The sequence below is a fragment of the Dendrobates tinctorius genome, unplaced genomic scaffold, assembly GCF_039654945.1.
Source record: "Dendrobates tinctorius isolate UK_male_01 unplaced genomic scaffold, ASM3965494v1 ptg000142l, whole genome shotgun sequence".
Classification (NCBI taxonomy): Eukaryota; Metazoa; Chordata; class Amphibia; order Anura; family Dendrobatidae; genus Dendrobates; species Dendrobates tinctorius.
This window is the reverse complement of record NW_027361809.1, coordinates 889,266-911,183: the sequence shown is the minus strand read 5'-3', so window position 1 is coordinate 911,183 and position 21,918 is coordinate 889,266. Positions and strand designations below refer to the sequence as shown.

At 49.8% G+C, this 21,918-nt stretch overlaps 2 protein-coding genes across 2 annotated transcripts; both read right to left on the bottom strand.

Moving 5' to 3' along the window:
• Positions 1 to 727: 727 nt before the first annotated feature.
• ASCL3 (achaete-scute family bHLH transcription factor 3) lies at positions 728 to 1,177 on the bottom strand. Its single transcript, XM_073545170.1, has one exon. The coding sequence runs from the start codon at positions 1,175 to 1,177 to the stop codon at positions 728 to 730; it is 450 nt and encodes a 149-aa protein (XP_073401271.1).
• A 9,129-nt stretch (positions 1,178 to 10,306) lies between these two features.
• On the bottom strand, positions 10,307 to 20,095 carry TMEM9B (TMEM9 domain family member B). The gene is made up of 5 exons (XM_073545186.1): positions 19,913 to 20,095; positions 16,865 to 16,956; positions 16,225 to 16,333; positions 12,771 to 12,905; positions 10,307 to 11,826 (listed from the first exon to the last, which is right to left on the bottom strand). Exons 1-5 carry the CDS (start codon positions 19,985 to 19,987, stop codon positions 11,671 to 11,673), a joined length of 567 nt encoding a protein of 188 aa, XP_073401287.1. The 5' UTR covers positions 19,988 to 20,095; the 3' UTR covers positions 10,307 to 11,670.
• Positions 20,096 to 21,918: the final 1,823 nt, after the last annotated feature.

Sequence of the window (21,918 nt, the reverse complement as noted above, 5' to 3'; positions counted from 1 at the left end):
ATCAGGCAGCGAAGCTGTGCATCCAGTACTGGGGCGAGAGAAAGCACATTCTGCAGTATGGAGGACATTATACAGCAGGATGAAGACATGTCAACAAAGCAGTAAGTTCAAACTTTTTCTGGCAGCTGCAGCACGATCTGCCTTTTCCCTCACTCTGCTCCTCCCTTCCTTCCACCCTCCATAGACTTCCCTAGGAAGCTGTGATCTGATCCCTCAGTGAGCTGGCATTACATCTTGTTTTGAGCAGGGCTGATTTTAGCAGTTTTCCAGAGCGGATGTGTTCAAGGGACAAAGTGGCTCATAAGTGGAGAAAGGAGCAGATATATGACATTTCTTATAGTAATTTGAACCATTTATGGTAAATTTACAGAAACAACAGTGACACATTCGGATCCCGTCCTGCTCGCACAGCTGATGGGCTTCTTACAATGTAGCAGCACCGATAAGACCTCAGTACCCTAGAGAGCCATGTTTCTAGTGTCCCGTGCTCAGTAGAACTAAGTCACGGAAGGTTTCCGCCTTTTTCAAGTGATGATATTAATTAACAGGAAGCAGAGATTTTGAAAAAGTCAAAGTAACTATAAAGTATATTAGAAATAATGAAGCTGTAAAGAAGCAGTGACGCCGTGACAGTAATTACGCCGCTGTTTCACGTTTATTCACGTGGATGTTGGTACAGTCTGCTGCTCCCTGTTATCAGCCATTCCAGCCCTCCGTGCTGCATCCGTCAGTGATCGGAGCTTTGCTGAATGGCGTCTCCGGAGTCCTCCGTCTCCTCCCAGCGGAGGGCTTCTTGCAGCCGGCAGATGTATTTGATGGCTGCTCTGAGGGTCTGCACCTTGCTGAGCCGTTTCTCCGTATATTCCTGCGGTAGATGTCTCCGGAGCCGGGCGTAGCCCTCGTTCACGCACCTCACACGCTGTCTCTCCCTTTCATTCCTCTTACGGACGTATGACGGTCCATAATAACCGTCACTATTCCCATACTGCTGACACGGGGGCAGCGCTGGGCGGCCATATAGGCTGCTGTAGTAATGATCTATCCCGGGGGTCACGTCCTGACAGCGGTGCAGCTGATACATATCAGGGGGCAAATGGAACATCACTGGGGCGTCCACGCAGAACGGGGGCAGAGGTAGCGAAGACGGGGCAAAAGCGTCACTGGCGTGAGTCGTCATCTCTGGCTGATCATACAGATCATTACTCATTATTCAGCCCGACCTATAGAAAAATAATGAATAAAGAACACGAGCAAAGAGGGAGAAGGAGCAGTTGTAAGGAGGCTAGAAAATAATCTTAAAATGCACCTGTACATACATTACTGATCCTGAGTTACCTCCTGTATTATACTCCAGAGCTGCAATCACTATTCTGCTGGTGCAGTCACTGTGTACATACATTACATTACTGATCCTGAGTTACATCCTGTATTATACTCCAGAGCTGCACTCACTATTCTGCTGGTGCAGTCACTGTGTACATACATTACATTACTGATCCTGAGTTACCTCCTGTATTATACTCCAGAGCTGCAATCACTATTCTGCTGGTGCAGTCACTGTGTACATACATTACATTATTGATCCTGAGTTACATCCTGTATTATACTCCAGAGCTGCAATCACTATTCTGCTGGTGCAGTCACTGTGTACATACATTACTGATCCTGAGTTACATCCTGTATTATACCCCAGAGCTGCACTCACTATTCTGCTGGTGCAGTCACTGTATACATACATTACTGATCCTGAGTTACATCCTGTATTATACCCCAGAGCTGCACTCACTATTCTGCTGGTGCAGTCACTGTGTACATACATTACATTACTGATCCTGAGTTACCTCCTGTATTATACTCCAGAGCTGCAATCACTATTCTGCTGGTGCAGTCACTGTGTACATACATTACATTATTGATCCTGAGTTACATCCTGTATTATACTCCAGAGCTGCAATCACTATTCTGCTGGTGCAGTCACTGTGTACATACATTACTGATCCTGAGTTACATCCTGTATTATACCCCAGAGCTGCACTCACTATTCTGCTGGGGCAGTCACTGTATACATACATTACTGATCCTGAGTTACATCCTGTATTATACCCCAGAGCTGCACTCACTATTCTGCTGGTGCAGTCACTGTGTACATACATTACTGATCCCGAGTTACATCCTGTATTATACTCCAGAGCTGCACTCACTATTCTGCTGGTGCAGTCACTGTGTACATACATTACATTACTGATCCTGAGTTACATCCTGTATTATACCCCAGAGCTGCACTCACTATTCTGCTGGTGCAGTCACTGTGTACATACATTACTGATCCCGAGTTACATCCTGTATTATACTCCAGAGCTGCACTCACTATTCTGCTGGTGCAGTCACTGTGTACATACATTACATTACTGATCCTGAGTTACATCCTGTATTATACTCCAGAGCTGCACTCACTATTCTGCTGGTGCAGTCACTGTGTACATACATTACATTACTGATCCTGAGTTACATCCTGTATTATACCCCAGAGCTGCACTCACTATTCTGCTGGTGCAGTCACTGTGTACATACATTACTGATCCTGAGTTACATCCTGTATTATACTCCAGAGCTGCACTCACTATTCTGCTGGTGCAGTCACTGTGTACATACATTACATTACTGATCCTGAGTTACATCCTGTATTATACCCCAGAGCTGCACTCACTATTCTGCTGGTGCAGTCACTGTGTACATACATTACATTACTGATCCCGAGTTACATTCTGTATTATACCCCAGAGCTGCACTCACTATTCTGCTGGTGCAGTCACTGTGTACATACATTACTGATCCTGAGTTACATCCTGTATTATACCCCAGAGCTGCACTCACTATTCTGCTGGTGCAGTCACTGTGTACATACATTACATTACTGATCCCGAGTTACATTCTGTATTATACCCCAGAGCTCCACTCACTATTCTGCTGGTGCAGTCACTGTGTACATACAGTCATATGTAAAAGTTTGGGCACCCCTATTAATGTTAACCTTTTTTCTTTATAACAATTTTGGTTTTTGCAACAGGTATTTCAGTTTCATATATCTAATAACTGATGGACTCAGTTATATTTCTGGATTCAAATGAGGTTTATTGTACTAACAGAAAATGTGCAATCTGCATTTAAACAAAATTTGACCGGTGCAAAAGTATGGGCACCCTTATCATTTTCTTGATTTGAACACTCCTAACTACTTTTTACTGACTTCCTGAAGCACTAAATTGGTTTTGTAACCTCATTGAGCTTTGAACTTCGTAGCCAGGTGTATCAAATCATGAGAAAAGGTATTTAAAGTGGCCACTTGCAAGTAGTTCTCCTATTTGATTCTCCTATGAAGAGTGGCATCATGGGCTCCTCAAAACAACTCTCAAATGATCTGAAAACAAAGTTTGTTCAACATAGCTTTTCAGGGGAAGGATACAAAAAGTTGTCTCAGAGATTTAACCAGTCAGTTTCCACTGTGAGGAATATAGTAAGGAAATGGAAGAACACAGGTACAGTTCTTGTTAAGCCCAGAAGTGGCAGACCAAGAAAAATATCAGAAAGGCAGAGAAGAAGAATGGTGAGAACAGTCAAGGACAATCCACAGACCACCTCCAAAGACCAGCAGCATCATCTTGCTGCAGATGGTGTCACTTTGCACAAGGAGAAGCTGTATGGGAGAGTGATGCGAAAGAAGCCGTTTCTGCAAGCACGCCACAAACAGAGTCGCCTGAAGTATGAAAAAGCACATTTGGACAAGCCAGTTACATTTTGGAAGAAGGTCCTGTGGACTGATGAAACAAAGATTGAGTTGTTTGGTCATACAAAAAGGCGTTATGCATGCGCTGTATTGTTGACCGATTCACAGTGACACCATCTGCAGCAAGATGATGCTGCTGGTCTTTGGAGGTGGTCTGTGGATTGTCCTTGACTGTTCTCACCATTCTTCTTCTCTGCCTTTCTGATATTTTTCTTGGCCTGCCACTTCTGGGCTTAACAAGAACTGTACCTGTGTTCTTCCATTTCCTTACTATGTTCCTTACAGTGGAAACTGACTGGTTAAATCTCTGAGACAACTTTTTGTATCCTTCCCCTGAAAAGCTATGTTGAATAATCTTTGTTTTCAGATCATTTGAGAGTTGTTTTGAGGAGCCCATGATGCCACTCTTCATAGGAGAATCAAATAGGAGAACTACTTGCAAGTGGCCACTTTAAATACCTTTTCTCATGATTTGATACACCTGGCTATGAAGTTCAAAGCTCAATGAGGTTACAAAACCAATTTAGTGCTTCAGGAAGTCAGTAAAAAGTAGTTAGGAGTGTTCAAATCAAGAAAATGATAAGGGTGCCCATACTTTTGCACCGGTCAAATTTTGTTTAAATGCAGATTGCACATTTTCTGTTAGTACAATAAACCTCATTTGAATCCAGAAATATAACTGAGTCCCTCAGTTATTAGATATATGAAACTGAAATAGCTGTTGCAAAAACCAAAATTGTTATAAAGAAAAAAGGTTAACATTAATAGGGGTGCCCAAACTTTTACATATGACTGTACATTACATTACTGATCCTGAGTTACATCCTGTATTATACCTCAGAGCTGCACTCACTATTCTGCTGGTGCAGTCACTGTGTACATACATTACATTACTGATCCTGAGTTACATCCTGTATTATACTCCAGAGCTGCACTCACTATTCTGCTGGTGCAGTCACTGTGTACATACATTACATTACTGATCCTGAGTTACATCCTGTATTATACCTCAGAGCTGCACTCACTATTCTGCTGGTGCAGTCACTGTGTACATACATTACATTACTGATCCTGAGTTACATCCTGTATTATACCCCAGAGCTGCACTCACTATTCTGCTGGTGCAGTCACTGTGTACATACATTACATTACTGATCCTGAGTTACCTCCTGTATTATACTCCAGAGCTGCACTCACTATTCTGCTGGTGCAGTCACTGTGTACATACATTACATTACTGATCCTGAGTTACATCCTGTATTATACTCCAGAGCTGCACTCACTATTCTGCTGGTGCAGTCACTGTGTACATACATTACTGATCCTGAGTTACATCCTGTATTATACTCCAGAGCTGCACTCACTATTCTGCTGGTGCAGTCACTGTGTACATACATTACATTACTGATCCTGAGTTACATCCTGTATTATACTCCAGAGCTGCACTCACTATTCTGCTGGTGCAGTCACTGTGTACATACATTACATTACTGATCCTGAGTTACATCCTGTATTATACTCCAGAGCTGCACTCACTATTCTGCTGGTGCAGTCACTGTGTACATACATTACTGATCCTGAGTTACATCCTGTATTATACTCCAGAGCTGCACTCACTATTCTGCTGGTGCAGTCACTGTGTACATACATTACTGATCCTGAGTTACTTCCTGTATTATACTCCAGAGCTGCACTCACTATTCTGCTGGTGCAGTCACTGTGTACATACATTACTGATCCTGAGTTACATCCTGTATTATACTCCAGAGCTGCACTCGCTATTCTGCTGGTGCAGTCACTGTGTACATACATTACTGATCCTGAGTTACTTCCTGTATTATACTCCAGAGCTGCACTCACTATTCTGCTGGTGCAGTCACTGTGTACATACATTACTGATCCTGAGTTACATCCTGTATTATACTCCAGAGCTGCACTCACTATTCTGCTGGTGCAGTCACTGTGTACATACATTACTGATCCTGAGTTACATCCTGTATTATACCCCAGAGCAGCACTCACTATTCTGCTGGTGCAGTCACTGTGTACATACATTACTGATCCTGAGTTACATCCTGTATTATACTCCAGAGCTGCACTCACTATTCTGCTGGTGCAGTCACTGTGTACATACATTACATTACTGATCCTGAGTTACATCCTGTATTATACCCCAGAGCTGCACTCACTATTCTGCTGGTGCAGTCACTGTGTACATACATTACTGATCCTCAGTCACATCCTGTATTATACTCCAGAGCTGCACTCGCCCCTATACTGGAGCATCTTACCTCCCCGTTGTGCCGGGCGTCTCTCTGACCTCACGTTATGGAGCGTCCTGTCATTTATACTGGCTGGGACAATACCCTGAGTTGTGTATACAAGAGCAGCACCGGGATCAGTTCCACTACATAAAAGGAATAACAGTCGTGTTTATGGGACAATACGATCTTCTCAGTGTTGTCGCTTTCCCGTCACACGTCTTCCTATATCTGTAATTTAGGGATAAATTCACAGACTGGAGAGTTTCTTGCAGAAATTGCTGCGGCTGAAATTCACATTTTTAACATTTTCACATTAAAGGTTTTTTGCGCAGCGCATCGTGCGCAATAGAAACGCATGCAAAAACCGCATCATGCACATTTATGCCAAAAACGCATGCGCACGAAACGCAGACTAACATGTCCATGCGCACGCCTGCGTTCCCATAGACTGTAATGCGTTATTTTGTGGCTTTTTTTATGCCTTTCGGCGGACCCAAAAATGCAACAGGTTGCGTCTGGCACGCCTAGGCGCACACCTTGAAAAAACGCATGTGCCCGAAAACACATACGAACGCTTGCAAGCGCAACACCTTGCGCACGCCATGTTAAACATAGGTACGCATGCAGATGGACGCGCACGATTCGCTGCGCAAAAAACGCTAAAGTGAAACCAGCCTAATACATACAACGCCAAGGGGTTTTTTTTTTTGCTTTGGTTTTGTGCAGTCTGCAGCTGTCTCCGTGTGATTGTATCCTGCTCCCATTACTGATGGTCATAAATGTATCAATTATCAATGACCAGACAGATTTCACAATACAAACTGCACACATAATAGATCTCTTAGAGCTGATGAGGCTGGTGTACTTTCTGTGAAAATCTATGTCAGAATGGCGGTATATTCCTGATGGTAAAATAAGTCTCGGTAAAGAAAACACGAGTCCAAGTGATTTCAGTCTCCATTCATCCAGCCTGATAACTGCAGCTTGTGCTGAGCAGTGTAAGAATTCAGCAGGGTAGAGGAACACTAGGGGGCTGTCATTCAGGTTATGTGGGCAGAAATGGAGCAGGGAGGACACTGAGCAGAAGTCACTAAGTGAGAGGAGATTCAGCAACAGGGAGGACACTGAGGGGCAGTCAGTCAGGATAGGAGGGTGCATACTGATTTTAAACATTCATAAATGATAACTTGTCAATGACTGTATAATCATAGTAAGTAGACCAGCCTCGTCAGGCAGCACTGCAGAAGTCAAACCGAATGCACTAGGTGCATTACAGAAGATTCAGAAAGTGCACGAGGAGTGCTGCAGAAGATTCAGATAATGCACAAGGAGCGCTGCAGAAGATTCAGATAATGCACAAGGAGCGCTGCAGAAGATTCAGATAATGCACAAGGAGCGCTGCAGAAGATTCAGATAATGCACAAGGAGCGCTGCAGAAGATTCAGATAATGCACAAGGAGCGCTGCAGAAGATTCAGATAATGTAGGAGGAGCGCTGCAGAAGATTCAGATAATGTAGGAGGAGCGCTGCAGAAGATTCAGATAATGCACAAGGAGCGCTGCAGAAGATTCAGATAATGTAGGAGGAGCGCTGCAGAAGATTCAGATAATGTAGGAGGAGCGCTGCAGAAGATTCAGATAATGCACAAGGAGCGCTGCAGAAGATTCAGATAATGCACAAGGAGCGCTGCAGAAGAATCAGATAATGCACAAGGAGCGCTGCAGAAGATTCAGATAATGCACGAGGAGCGCTGCAGAAGATTCAGATAATGTAGGAGGAGCGCTGCAGAAGATTCAGATAATGCACGAGGAGTGCTGCAGAAGATTCAGACAATGTAGGAGGAGCGCTGCAGAAGATTCAGATAATGCACAAGGAGCGCTGCAGAAGATTCAGATAATGTAGGAGGAGCGCTGCAGAAGATTCAGATAATGCACAAGGAGCGCTGCAGAAGATTCAGATAATGCACATGGAGCGCTGCAGAAGATTCAGATAATGTAGGAGGAGCGCTGCAGAAGATTCAGATAATGCACGAGGAGCGCTGCAGAAGATTCAGATAATGTAGGAGGAGCGCTGCAGAAGATTCAGATAATGCACGAGGAGCGCTGCAGAAGAATCAGATAATGTAGGAGGAGCGCTGCAGAAGAATCAGATAATGTAGGAGGAGCGCTGCAGAAGATTCAGACAATGCACGAGGAACGAGGCAGAAGATTCAGATAATGCACAAGGAGCGCTGCAGAATCAGATAATGTAGGAGGAGCGCTGCAGAAGATTCAAATAATGCACGAGGAACGAGGCAGAAGATTCAGATAATGCACAAGGAGCGCTGCAGAAGATTCAGACAATGCACGAGGAGCGCTGCAGAAGATTCAGACAATGCACGAGGAGCGCTGCAGAAGATTCAGATAATGTAGGAGGAGCGCTGCAGAAGATTCAAATAATGCACGAGGAACGAGGCAGAAGATTCAGATAATGCACAAGGAGCGCTGCAGAAGATTCAGACAATGCACGAGGAGCGCTGCAGAAGATTCAGACAATGCACGAGGAGCGCTGCAGAAGATTCAGATAATGTAGGAGGAGCGCTGCAGAAGATTAAGATAATGCACAAGGAGCGCTGCAGAAGATTCAGATAATGTAGGAGGAGCGCTGCAGAAGATTCAGATAATGTAGGAGGAGCGCTGCAGAAGATTCAGATAATGCACAAGGAGCGCTGCAGAAGATTCAGATAATGCACAAGGAGCGCTGCAGAAGAATCAGATAATGCACAAGGAGCGCTGCAGAAGATTCAGATAATGTAGGAGGAGCGCTGCAGAAGAATCAGATAATGTAGGAGGAGCGCTGCAGAAGATTCAGATAATGCACGAGGAGCGCTGCAGAAGATTCAGATAATGTAGGAGGAGCGCTGCAGAAGATTCAGATAATGTAGGAGGAGCGCTGCAGAAGAATCAGATAATGTAGGAGGAGCGCTGCAGAAGATTCAGACAATGCACGAGGAACGAGGCAGAAGATTCAGATAATGCACAAGGAGCGCTGCAGAATCAGATAATGTAGGAGGAGCGCTGCAGAAGATTCAAATAATGCACGAGGAACGAGGCAGAAGATTCAGATAATGCACAAGGAGCGCTGCAGAAGATTCAGACAATGCACGAGGAGCGCTGCAGAAGATTCAGACAATGCACGAGGAACGCTGCAGAAGATTCAGACAATGCACGAGGAGCGCTGCAGAAGATTCAGACAATGCACGAGGAGCGCTGCAGAAGATTCAGACAATGCCCGAGGAGCACTGCAGATGATTCAGATAATGTAGGAGGAGCGCTGCAGAAGATTCAGATAATGCACAAGGAGCGCTGCAGAAGATTCAGATAATGTAGGAGGAGCGCTGCAGAAGATTCAGATAATGTAGGAGGAGCGCTGCAGAAGATTCAGATAATGCACAAGGAGCGCTGCAGAAGATTCAGATAATGCACAAGGAGCGCTGCAGAAGAATCAGATAATGCACAAGGAGCGCTGCAGAAGATTCAGATAATGTAGGAGGAGCGCTGCAGAAGATTCAGATAATGCACGAGGAGCGCTGCAGAAGATTCAGATAATGTAGGAGCGCTGCAGAAGATTCAGATAATGCACAAGGAGCGCTGCAGAAGATTCAGATAATGCACAAGGAGCGCTGCAGAAGAATCAGATAATGCACAAGGAGCGCTGCAGAAGAATCAGATAATGTAGGAGGAGCGCTGCAGAAGATTCAGATAATGCACGAGGAGCGCTGCAGAAGATTCAGATAATGTAGGAGGAGCGCTGCAGAAGATTCAGATAATGCACGAGGAGCGCTGCAGAAGAATCAGATAATGTAGGAGGAGCGCTGCAGAAGAATCAGATAATGTAGGAGGAGCGCTGCAGAAGATTCAGACAATGCACGAGGAACGAGGCAGAAGATTCAGATAATGCACAAGGAGCGCTGCAGAATCAGATAATGTAGGAGGAGCGCTGCAGAAGATTCAAATAATGCACGAGGAACGAGGCAGAAGATTCAGATAATGCACAAGGAGCGCTGCAGAAGATTCAGACAATGCACGAGGAGCGCTGCAGAAGATTCAGACAATGCACGAGGAACGCTGCAGAAGATTCAGATAATGCACGAGGAGCGCTGCAGAAGATTCAGACAATGCACGAGGAACGCTGCAGAAGATTCAGATAATGTAGGAGGAGCGCTGCAGAAGATTCAGACAATGCACGAGGAACGAGGCAGAAGATCTGGACACAATACTTGGGAGAACTCAGTGTTTATTTTACAATATCAACATACAAAGTCTAAACAGGTAAATTCAGCTTCAATACAAAGACGGCAGCAGGGGAGGTCACCGACTGTGGTGTCATCAGAAAAACTTGCATCGCCCCTTCCATCATGAAGCTACTACTCACATCCTGCTCTGGCAGCCAGAGTTGTGGTTCCACAGTCTGGGGGGAATTTCTTGGACGCCGACCAGTGCATATCAGGCACATGCCTGGCGCGGCTGATTCCTGTGCAGACACTGAACACTAGAACTGTAGTCGGGATCTCATCCTGCACGGACCAATGAGGACGCCGCTATTATACCAGTGATCCTGGGGTGATCTTTCCAGTTCAGCACCTGATCACAGTTGATCATCGTACATTAGGCGCTAACGGCTCATCCTGTCCAGTGTAAATAACTATAAACTGCAACCTTCTATTTTTATTTGTTAATGTTTTGAGCTGAGGGTTTGTTACAATGTGTCAGTGCAGATAAGAGTGGCATCCTGGAGCCCAAGACAGATGTGCTAATGTCAGGTGAAGCCGCCTGCACTGACACACTGTAACAAACATCCGGAGGCTGAAAACGGCTCCTACACTCCCTGCGGATGGACTTGTTTCAATGTGTCAGTGCAGATAATAACCATCAGCTTGGAGTTCAGGACAGTACTGAGATTAGTGTTCATCTCACAGAGCCAACATTGTAACAAACCCCCAGCTGCGAAAACATGGATTTACAGTGGAACAAAAAAAAATGTTGCAATTCACAAAGAGCAAGCAGAGTTCTTCAGTGGTGAAAAAGAAAGTTGCAGAACAATCATCAAAGGGGCGTTTCAGGACTAAAGAAGGATGGCTACTCTTCTATAAATAGCGCCCCCCCTCATCCAGAGATTGTGCGTGGAACTGCAGCTCGACCACGATCAATCACGACCTGAAGGTGGCAGAATCGGGTAATAGTCCAGTGTGTTCTCGTGCAGACATGCACTATCATTACAGAACCTGTGGTGGATGCAGACCGCCGTGGAGCATGCAATAATCAGGGGTCTTGCCGATGATTATGTTAGGGGTATAGTCCTCTATATATGATCTGATTGATCACCCAGTAATCAGCGATGAGAAGGGATCTGTCGTGCAGCAGCCGGACAGTCCAGTGCCGGAGGAAGTCCTTCAGTTACTGACGACGTGGGACTATGAGCACGTAATCACGTCCGCGGCAGTGACAGAACATATTCACCATTTTATTAGTAGGATCATCTGTATTTACACTGTGGTCACTACTCAGGGATCTGCCTGTTACGGGGTCCCAGAAACCCAGCAGTGCCGCCGTGCCCCCGACGGCTGCCTCGGCCTTCCTCCGATTAGCTCAGCACCACGTGGCGGTCGAACACGGACTTGCGCTGCTCTTGCACTTGTAACTTCCAGCGCTGCTGAGCGTACTCCACCTTGTTCAGCACGTTGGCGCGGCTCCTGGATCGGGCCAGCACGTCGTGGGCATTGGCGAAAGGCTGGTGATCCTGAAAGGTAGAAATCCAGAATGTGATTCACGAAGGCGTCATCGGGAAGCACCGAACCGGAAACCACCTCTGCGGGATGTAAGGCGCGAAAAGTTCTGCAAGTTACTAACAGGCTGTGCATAGGAGCTCTGCGTCCTGTCTGTGAATGAAGCCACAGCTCCAGAAGACCCGCGGATGTCCACTCACTGACAGCAAGCACTGGTCTCCAAATCAGGAAGACATAAACACCGCCAAGAAAATGAGGCTCCTAATCCCGTGTAAAATACAACCACAGTGTGTCAGGACCAGCGGGGGGACGAGACCGCCCATCATGTCTGACAGGTGGCGCCCCCCCACCACACTCCCCATTATTACATGGACTTTAGCTTTTTACTACGGGCGCAGTCAGACGGTCGAATAAATGAGCCCATGATCGGAACGTCGTGCACAGACTGGCCGGCGGCACTCCCGACCCGCACGTGACAGCGGTTTAGAAATACAGGAAGCTGCATGCACAGGAGAGCCACAAGCCGGTCCATGCACCGAGCTCCGATCTTGGGCTACGGCCGTCTTACTACACCCTAACACTGCACTGTGCTGAGTAAAACGTGCCCGATACCATCCTGATAATGACGGCGGTGTACTGGTGACTCGCCATCGTCACGATGTGTTTATACAACACTCGGCAGCGGCCGGGCATTGAGCAGACGAGATCAGGTTACCCCTCTGTTATAGTAGTCAACATGAACGCCCGAGAGCTGGAGCCAGAGCCGCCGCCGGGGAGGCATCGCAGGGTCAGCTCTGCTGTGTCAACAGGCGCTAATGTTTGGGGGTGTTTGTGTATGACGGGGAGTGACAGCCACCAAAACTGCTGATCACCAAGTGTGGCCCCCATACATGTGCCCAGGTAATACACACTATGTGGAGGAGCGCCCCCCGATGGAGCCGCAGGTGTCCACACTCACCCCAACATCTTCATCATTCTGTATCAGCTGAGAGTGACCAAAGAGACGTCTCTTCAGCATGGGCTCCACCAGGGTCAGGTACACCATGTACAGCAGGAGGAGGCCGAGGATGGACAGGTAAATGATGATCGTCACCTGCGGAGGGCAAGAACAGAGTGCAGCTCTGGAGTATAATACAGGATAAGCAATGTGTGTACACAGTGACTGCACCAGCAGAATAGTGAGTGCAGCTCTGGAGTATAATACAGGGTGTAACTCAGGATCAGTAATGTAATGTATGTACACAGTGACTGCACCAGCAGAATAGTGAGTGCAGCTCTGGAGTATAATACAGGATGTAACTCAGGATCAGTAATGTAATGTATGTACACAGTGACTGCACCAGCAGAATAGTGAGTGCAGCTCTGGGGTATAATACAGGAGGTAACTCAGGATATGTAATGTATGTACACAGTGACTGCACCAGCAGAATAGTGAGTGCAGCTCTGGAGTATAATGCAGGATGTAACTCAGGATCAGTAATTTAATGTATGTACACAGTGACTGCACCAGCAGAATAGTGAGTGCAGCTCTGGAGTATAATACAGGAGGTAACTCAGGATCAGTAATGTAATGTATGTACACAGTGACTGCACCAGCAGAATAGTGAGTGCAGCTCTGGAGTATAATACAGGAGGTAACTCAGGATCAGTAATGTATGTAAACAGTGACTGCACCAGCAGAATAGTGAGTGCAGCTCTGGAGGATAATACAGGAGGTAACTCAGGATCAGTAATGTAATGTATGTACACAGTGACTGCACCAGCAGAATAGTGAGTGCAGCTCTGGAGTATAATACAGGAGGTAACTCAGGATCAGTAATGTAATGTATGTACACAGTGACTGCACCAGCAGAATAGTGAGTGCAGCTCTGGAGGATAATACAGGAGGTAACTCAGGATCAGTAATGTAATGTATGTACACAGTGACTGCACCAGCAGAATAGTGAGTGCAGCTCTGGGGTATAATACAGGAGGTAACTAAGGATCAGTAATGTATGTACACAGTGACTGCACCAGAAGAATAGTGAGTACAGCTCTGGGGTATAATACAGGATGTAACTCAGGATCAGTAATGTAATGTATGTACACAGTGACTGCACCAGCAGAATAGTGAGTCCAGCTCTGGAGTATAATACAGGATGTAACTCAGGATCAGTAATGTAATGTATGTACACAGTGACTGCACCAGCAGAATAGTGAGTGCAGCTCTGGAGGATAATACAGGAGGTAACTCAGGATCAGTAATGTAATGTATGTACACAGTGACTGCACCAGCAGAATAGTGAGTGCAGCTCTGGGGTATAATACAGGAGGTAACTCAGGATCAGTAACGTATGTACACAGTGACTGCACCAGAAGAATAGTGAGTACAGCTCTGGGGTATAATACAGGATGTAACTCAGGATCAGTAATGTAATGTATGTACACAGTGACTGCACCAGCAGAATAGTGAGTCCAGCTCTGGAGTATAATACAGGATGTAACTCAGGATCAGTAATGTAATGTATGTACACAGTGACTGCACCAGAAGAATAGTGAGTGCAGCTCTGGAGTATAATACAGGATGTAACTCAGGATCAGTAATGTAATGTAATGTATGTATGTGGCGCCCCTGAGGCTCAGTCGCCACAGAGGTACTGCACCTTCTCCTAAGGTGTGGTGCCCCACCGTCCGGGTAAGGTGGGAATTCCTTTCCTCACTCCAACACTCGCACCCCACACAACAGGGTAGTTCTGCACAACCACATTGCGGCTCAGTGCTTAGAGAGTAGCAGAGCACCTCTGGTGGTTCCCTGCTTGGAACACTGGATGTGCTGGGAGGTGGGTGGAGTTAAGATACATAAAAGAGTGGGAAAGTGTAGGATGACATGTCAGTCTGACAGAAGGTCAGTCGGGTAGGAAGTCACTCAGACAGGAGTGAGGATCCCTGGAAGAAGGGATGGAGGAAGGAGTGCTGCAGCTGCCTCAGTGATCTGAGCCAGCTGGCACAGGAAAGGAAAGAATGAGAAAGACGTAGAACTGAAATGTAAGCTTCCATAAGAGAGAGAAAGATCAGTATGGAACGAAGGAGTAAGGAGAACAGAGAGGACGTGGGTTGGAAGAGGAACCCTGCCTATAGGTTCTCAGCGCAAGGCCGGGGCCCGGTCCCCGAGGTTGTATGGACACTTATGGTTCTGCAGCAGACATCGGTGGAGTAGTTGGCTGTAAATGCACTACTCCCAACTAAGACTTGGGGCACAACAGCAACACGGATAGAGAGCCGGGACTCAGGAGAAGGGAGTCCCCGAAGCAGGCTACAGCTGTCTGCCGTACAAGTGGAGTTCTTGGGAACATCAGTCAGGAGGAACTCCAGTGTAACTCAGTACTAGGAGATCTTCACACTTTAAGGCGCTATAGAGGAGTCGTTCAGAAAGGTAGATGTTGGAGGGGAGTGTTCCATCTGGCCTGGAGGTTGACTGAGTCTCTGACCCGGAGGACACGGCCCGGAGGCAGGCACCCTTGTGTACCGCAGACTGTGAGTAAAGCTTTGGAACTACAAGCCCCGGTGTCCTCCATTCATTCTTGCGCCAACCCGCTCAGCACCGCTACATCTGAGTACCATCATTTACACCGCCTGCGCCTCTCCTCAACCATTGCAACTACACGGCCCTGGGGCTACAGCTTCACCTGTGGGGAGCTACACCATCTATGCTGCAACACACCACCAGCCCCAGAGGATCCGCGTGCAGCGTCGGCCTAACACCTCCCTTGCCGAACACTACAGGTGGCGTCACAAACTATTCTATTCATCTAACTACATTCCACCATTCACATCTCCGCCATTACTTGGGCGCCCAGGGCCACGGTCCGGGTCACCGCTGCTGTGACACATCCCACTGATACCGGCCCGGTACCGAGTACCCCACGACCCTGGGAGGACGACCCAGGTGCACAGTGGCTGGGCTGATAGAAGCCGCTTCGCAATGTCCGGTATGCTGATGCTGCCGGTGTAAAGTCCAGCAGGATTAGTGCAAGATGAATCTGCCTTGTAAGGGAGGGGTGTGATTTTATAATAGGAAGATTTGGGGAGTTACCAGTCAGGCAATTGTCTAATATTGTAATCACACGTCCAAGTAGCTGTAGTGCTCTAACATTTGCTCTGCAGGATGAAACCTCCAAGTTATTTCCGATTTTCCAATACTAGATTTGTATGGATGTCTCTGTAGTCTCCCGCTAACATGTCAGGGAGGAGAAGGATGAGGACGCTTCACTGTCAGCCGTGTGATGGAATATAAGTCACCACTAGAGGAGTGTAGGAGCGGCCTCTGGCTGAGAACACGTGTATGCTCAGAGGTACCGAGCGTGCACATGTATGGGAGATAAGTCCATGTGTCAGGTGTCTAACGTGCACGATCGTCTGCAGCGGTGTCTCACCTTGATGGTGCCGGAGCTCCTCTCCTCATATTTACATTCACAGCGCAGACAATACGCTTCCACGTCCGCTCCCGGCACAGGCATGGGGCTGACAACATGGAGGCAATCGCTGCAGCAGGAGAACAGAAACACAATTATCAACTGCTTCACACAAAGATATTCACTTATTTTCTTCCGGGCGGCAAATTCTCTGCTGCTCATCTATTAGAGGAGGGTAATAATCCCCCAGAGATCCTCTCGGGGCAGGGGCGTCACGTCGGCTCAGATAAGAGGTGAATAGAAGCAATGGTTTCTGCTCGCCACCTGTGGAGAGACATTCGTGCTCCCACTGAGAGACCTGCTTTTGTTACAGTGTATCAGTGCAGACGATCCGTCCCTGCCTTGTGCTGGACGCCGGGCTCGTCACTGATACAGTGTGACCCGCACTGAGCCGAGCTCGGGCACCTCCGGGTTAGAAACGCTTTCAGGTTCATGTTTCTCTTCACTGACTGCGAGCAGTGATCTTATGGCGCTCTCGCTCTCTGTCTCGCGCTCGCTGTCTCGCGCTCTCTGTCTCGCGCTCGCTGTCTCGGGGCCGGACTCTACATTCTGCCACAGTCCCTGGAGCGCAGCAGTCACAGGCTCGAGAAGCGGCACTGACCAGTCCTTCTGCGTCACGTTCCGGTTGTAGATGTTCCCCGGCTTGTCCTTGTAAGGGGGGCAGATACATTTACAGCGCACATCCTCGGAATTCTGGAAACCAATGAAAACGATTACACCGTGACCAAACCAAAGTGTCCTATACAAACAGAAAGTGTGAGTGATGATCTGGGACTGTGCAGGGGGCGGAGTCAGCGGTCATCCAGGACTGTGCAGGGGGAGGAGTCAGCGGTAATCCCAGACTGTGCAGGGGGAGGAGTCAGCGGTAATCCCAGACTGTGCAGGGGGAGGAGTCAGCGGTAATCCCAGACTGTGCAGGGGGAGGAGTCAGCGGTAATCCCAGACTGTGCAGGGGGAGGAGTCAGCGGTAATCCCAGACTGTGCAGGGGGCGGGGTCAGCGGTCATCCAGGACTGTGCAGGGGGAGGAGTCAGCGGTCATCCCAGACTGTGCAGGGGGAGGAGTCAGCGGTCATCCCAGACTGTGCAGGGGGAGGAGTCAGCGGTCAACCCAGACTGTGCAGGGGGAGGAGTCAGCGGTCATCCCAGACTGTGCAGGGGGAGGAGTCAGCGGTCATCCCAGACTGTGCAGGGGGAGGAGTCAGCGGTCATCCCAGACTGTGCAGGGGGAGGAGTCAGCGGTCATCCCAGACTGTGCAGGGGGAGGAGTCAGCGGTCATCCCAGACTGTGCAGGGGGAGGAGTCAGCGGTCATCCCAGACTGTGCAGGGGGAGGAGTCAGCGGTCATCCCAGACTGTGCAGGGGGAGGAGTCAGTGATCTTGGACTGCAGGGGTGGAGTCAGCAGTGATCTGGGACTATGCAGGGGCGGAGTCAGCTGTGATCTGGGACTATGCAGGGGCGGAGTCAGCAGTGATCTGGGACTATGCAGGGGCGGAGTCAGCAGTGATCTGGGACTATGCAGGGGCGGAGTCAGCAGTGATCTGGGACTATGCAGGGGCGGAGTCAGCTGTGATCTGGGACTATGCAGGGGCGGAGTCAGCTGTGATCTGGGACTATGCAGGGGCGGAGTCAGCAGTGATTTGGGACTATGCAGGGGCGGAGTCAGCAGTGATTTGGGACTATGCAGGGGCGGAGTCAGCAGTGATTTGGGACTATGCAGGGGCGGAGTCAGCAGTGATCTGGGACTATGCAGGGGCGGAGTCAGCAGTGATCTGGGACTATGCAGGGGCGGAGTCAGCTGTGATCTGGGACTATGCAGGGGCGGAGTCAGCTGTGATCTGGGACTATGCAGGGGCGGAGTCAGCTGTGATCTGGGACTATGCAGGGGTGGAGTCAGCTGTGATCTGGGACTATGCAGGGGCGGCGTCAGCTGTGATCTGGGACTATGCAGGGGCGGAGTCAGCTGTGATCTGGGACTATGCAGGGGCAGCGTCAGCTGTGATCTGGGACTATGCAGGGGCAGCGTCAGCTGTGATCTGGGACTATGCAGGGGCGGCGTCAGCTGTGATCTGGGACTATGCAGGGGCGGCGTCAGCTGTGATCTGGGACTATGCAGGGGCGGCGTCAGCTGTGATCTGGGACTATGCAGGGGCGGAGTCAGCAGTGATTTGGGACTATGCAGGGGCGGAGTCAGCAGTGATTTGGGACTATGCAGGGGCGGAGTCAGCAGTGATCTGGGACTATGCAGGGGCGGAGTCAGCAGTGATCTGGGACTATGCAGGGGCGGAGTCAGCAGTTATCTGGGACTATGCAGGGGCGGAGTCAGCAGTGATCTGGGACTATGCAGGGGCGGAGTCAGCAGTGATTTTGGACTATGCAGGGGCGGAGTCAGCAGTGATTTGGGACTATGCAGGGGCGGAGTCAGCTGTGATCTGGGACTATGCAGGGGCGGAGTCAGCTGTGATCTGGGACTATGCAGGGGCGGAGTCAGCTGTGATCTGGGACTATGCAGGGGCGGAGTCAGCAGTGATTTGGGACTATGCAGGGGCGGAGTCAGCTGTGATCTGGGACTATGCAGGGGCGGAGTCAGCTGTGATCTGGGACTATGCAGGGGCGGAGTCAGCTGTGATCTGGGACTATGCAGGGGCGGAGTCAGCTGTGATCTGGGACTATGCAGGGGCGGAGTCAGCTGTGATCTGGGACTATGCAGGGGCGGAGTCAGCTGTGATCTGGGACTATGCAGGGGCGGAGTCAGCAGTGATTTGGGACTATGCAGGGGCGGAGTCAGCAGTGATTTGGGACTATGCAGGGGCGGAGTCAGCAGTGATCTGGGACTATGCAGGGGCGGCGTCAGCTGTGATCTAGGACTATGCAGGGGCGCAGTCAGCTGTGATGTGGGACTATGCAGGGGCGGAGTCAGCTGTGATCTGGGACTATGCAGGGGCGGAGTCAGCTGTGATCTGGGACTATGCAGGGGCGGAGTCAGCTGTGATCTGGGACTATGCAGGGGCGGAGTCAGCTGTGATCTGGGACTATGCAGGGGGCGGAGTCAGCTGTGATCTGGGACTATGCAGGGGCGGAGTCAGATGTGATGTGGGACTATGCAGGGGCGGAGTCAGATGTGATCTGGGACTATGCAGGGGCGGAGTCAGATGTGATCTGGGACTATGCAGGGGCGGAGTCAGATGTGATCTGGGACTATGCAGGGGCGGAGTCAGATGTGATCTGGGACTATGCAGGGGGCGGAGTCAGCTGTGATCTGGGACTATGCAGGGGGCGGAGTCAGATGTGATCTGGGACTATGCAGGGGGCGGAGTCAGCTGTGATCTGGGACTATGCAGGGGCGGAGTCAGCTGTGATCTGGGACTATGCAGGGGCGGAGTCAGCACCAATTCGGGTCTGTGCGGGGTCAGTGCTGATTACTGGGTGCATATATTCAGTGCTGTGACTATGTATATATATATATATATATATATATGTGTGTGTATACACATATGTGGTCACTGTATATATTTGGGGGTCTGCTATATATATATATATATATATTAGGTTGGGGTGGTGAGGAAATCTCCGTAGGACGCACACACAGACATGATCCCAGCACTATAGCCGGGCCTGCTCCCCCTGCACCCCGGGCCTGCTCCTCTCACCTTCTCCTCAGTGCCGTGCACCGCAGCCAGCAGCAGGATCACCACCGCGGTGTATGCGGGGATCGCCGCCATCATTAATGATCCTAGGCGGCCCCGAGCCTGCAGTCAGCTGACTCCACCACAACAGGAGCTGCCCCACTTCCGGGTCAGCGTGCACAGTAATTCCTGTCCTTCCGGTGACCTGGGAGTTACAGACCAGCTCCGCTCCCATGTGCGCCCCCTGGCGGACGCCTCTGGTCTCGCAACAGCTGTGAAGGCGGCAGAGCGCGAATGACGATGAGTGTCGCACTCACGTGAGGAGGAGACCCCGGTGCGTCACTGCGGGGGCGGCGGAGCAGCGGGGGCGGAGGGGCAAAACGTCCCTTTGGTTTATATGAAAAGTCCAGTGATTGGGGCCCATGAGCTTCCGGACAGAGCCCTGGAGGGGCCACCAGGGTGGAGTGTGGTTTGGGCCTTTCTCACTTATTGCATGTTCAGGATCTCTTCTTGCTGTCAGTGCTTTGAAAACCTGGACTTACATGGGGCTGTCGGCACAGGCCTCACATGGGGCTGCTGGTACAGGCCTTACATGGGGCTGCCGGCACAGGCCTCACATGGGGCTGCCGGCACAGGCCTCACATGGGGCTGCCGGCACAGGCCTCACATGGGGCTGCCGGCACAGGCCTCACATGGGGCTGCCGGCACAGGCCTCACATGGGGCTGCCGGCACAGGCCTCACATGGGGCTGCCGGTGCAGATGTTACAGACCCTCAGCTGTGAAGGGTTTTATCCTCTGGGAAAGAACAAGACAATTCCAGTCACCAACAGCAAGCAGAGAGCTGGAGAATGGTGAGGAATAGGGGGGAGGGGGGCTTATAAAGAGGGGTGCAGGGGAGGGGGCTTATAAAGAGGGGGGCTTATAAAGAGGGGCGCAGGGGAGGGGGCTTTTAAAGAGGGGGGCTTATAAAGAGGGGCGCAGGGGAGGGGGCTTATAAAGAGGGGGGCTTATAAAGAGGGGCGCAGGGGAGGGGGGCTTATAAAGAGGGGCGCAGGGGAGGGGGCTTATAAAGAGGGGCGCAGGGGAGGGGGCTTATAAAGAGGGGCGCAGGGGAGGGGGCTTATAAAGAGGGGGGCTTATAAAGAGGGGCGCAGGGGAGGGGGCTTATAAAGAGGGGCGCAGGGGAGGGGGGCTTATAAAGAGGGGGGCTTATAAAGAGGGGCGCAGGGGAGGGGGCTTATAAAGAGGGGCGCAGGGGAGGGGGCTTATAAAGAGGGGCGCAGGGGAGGGGGGCTTATAAAGAGGGGCGCAGGGGAGGGGGGCTTATAAAGAGGGGCGCAGGGGAGGGGGCTTATAAAGAGGGGCGCAGGGGCGGGGGCTTATAAAGGGACGCAGGGGCGGGCGACGCTCAGGCCTCGGTGCGGCGGGTCACGTGCACACGGATAATGACGCGGAGGCCTGAGCCATTGATCCCACGCCGCTCTCGGCGTGGGGCGCGGCAGCCGTGGCCTCGTTGTACAGGGTTATCATAGTAACGGGGCCAGAAAATCTTGGCTCCATTTTCTTCTGATCTGCAGCTCTCGCAACCGATAAGAAAAGAGTGTAATGCTGGTGTGTGGAGAGGACGGGGAGGAGGCGCCACCACCGGCTGCTGCTGATCTGACTGCTCAGCGCAGGGCCGGACGGGGACTGAAATTCAGCCCTGGCATTTGAAGTTACACAGGCCCACTAGTCACATGGTGACTATATAATATGTTTGTACACTTGTAGGTTACAAGAAGTGAGAGGAGATTAACACGACTATATAACATGTAGTCGGAGCTGTGCCCAGGATTTCAGCTCAGTCCTATTTATTGCTTTTAGGTACAGTTCTCCTCCCAAAGCTCTGTCCCCGTTTGTACGCACGGTGACAGAATTCCTGGCAGAACTGCTATCAATTGGGCAACCAGACCCCCTGGTCACAGCCGCCCCTATCATACCTCCCAACTGTTGAAGAAGGGAAAGAGGAAGAAAGACTGCGGCGTGCTCA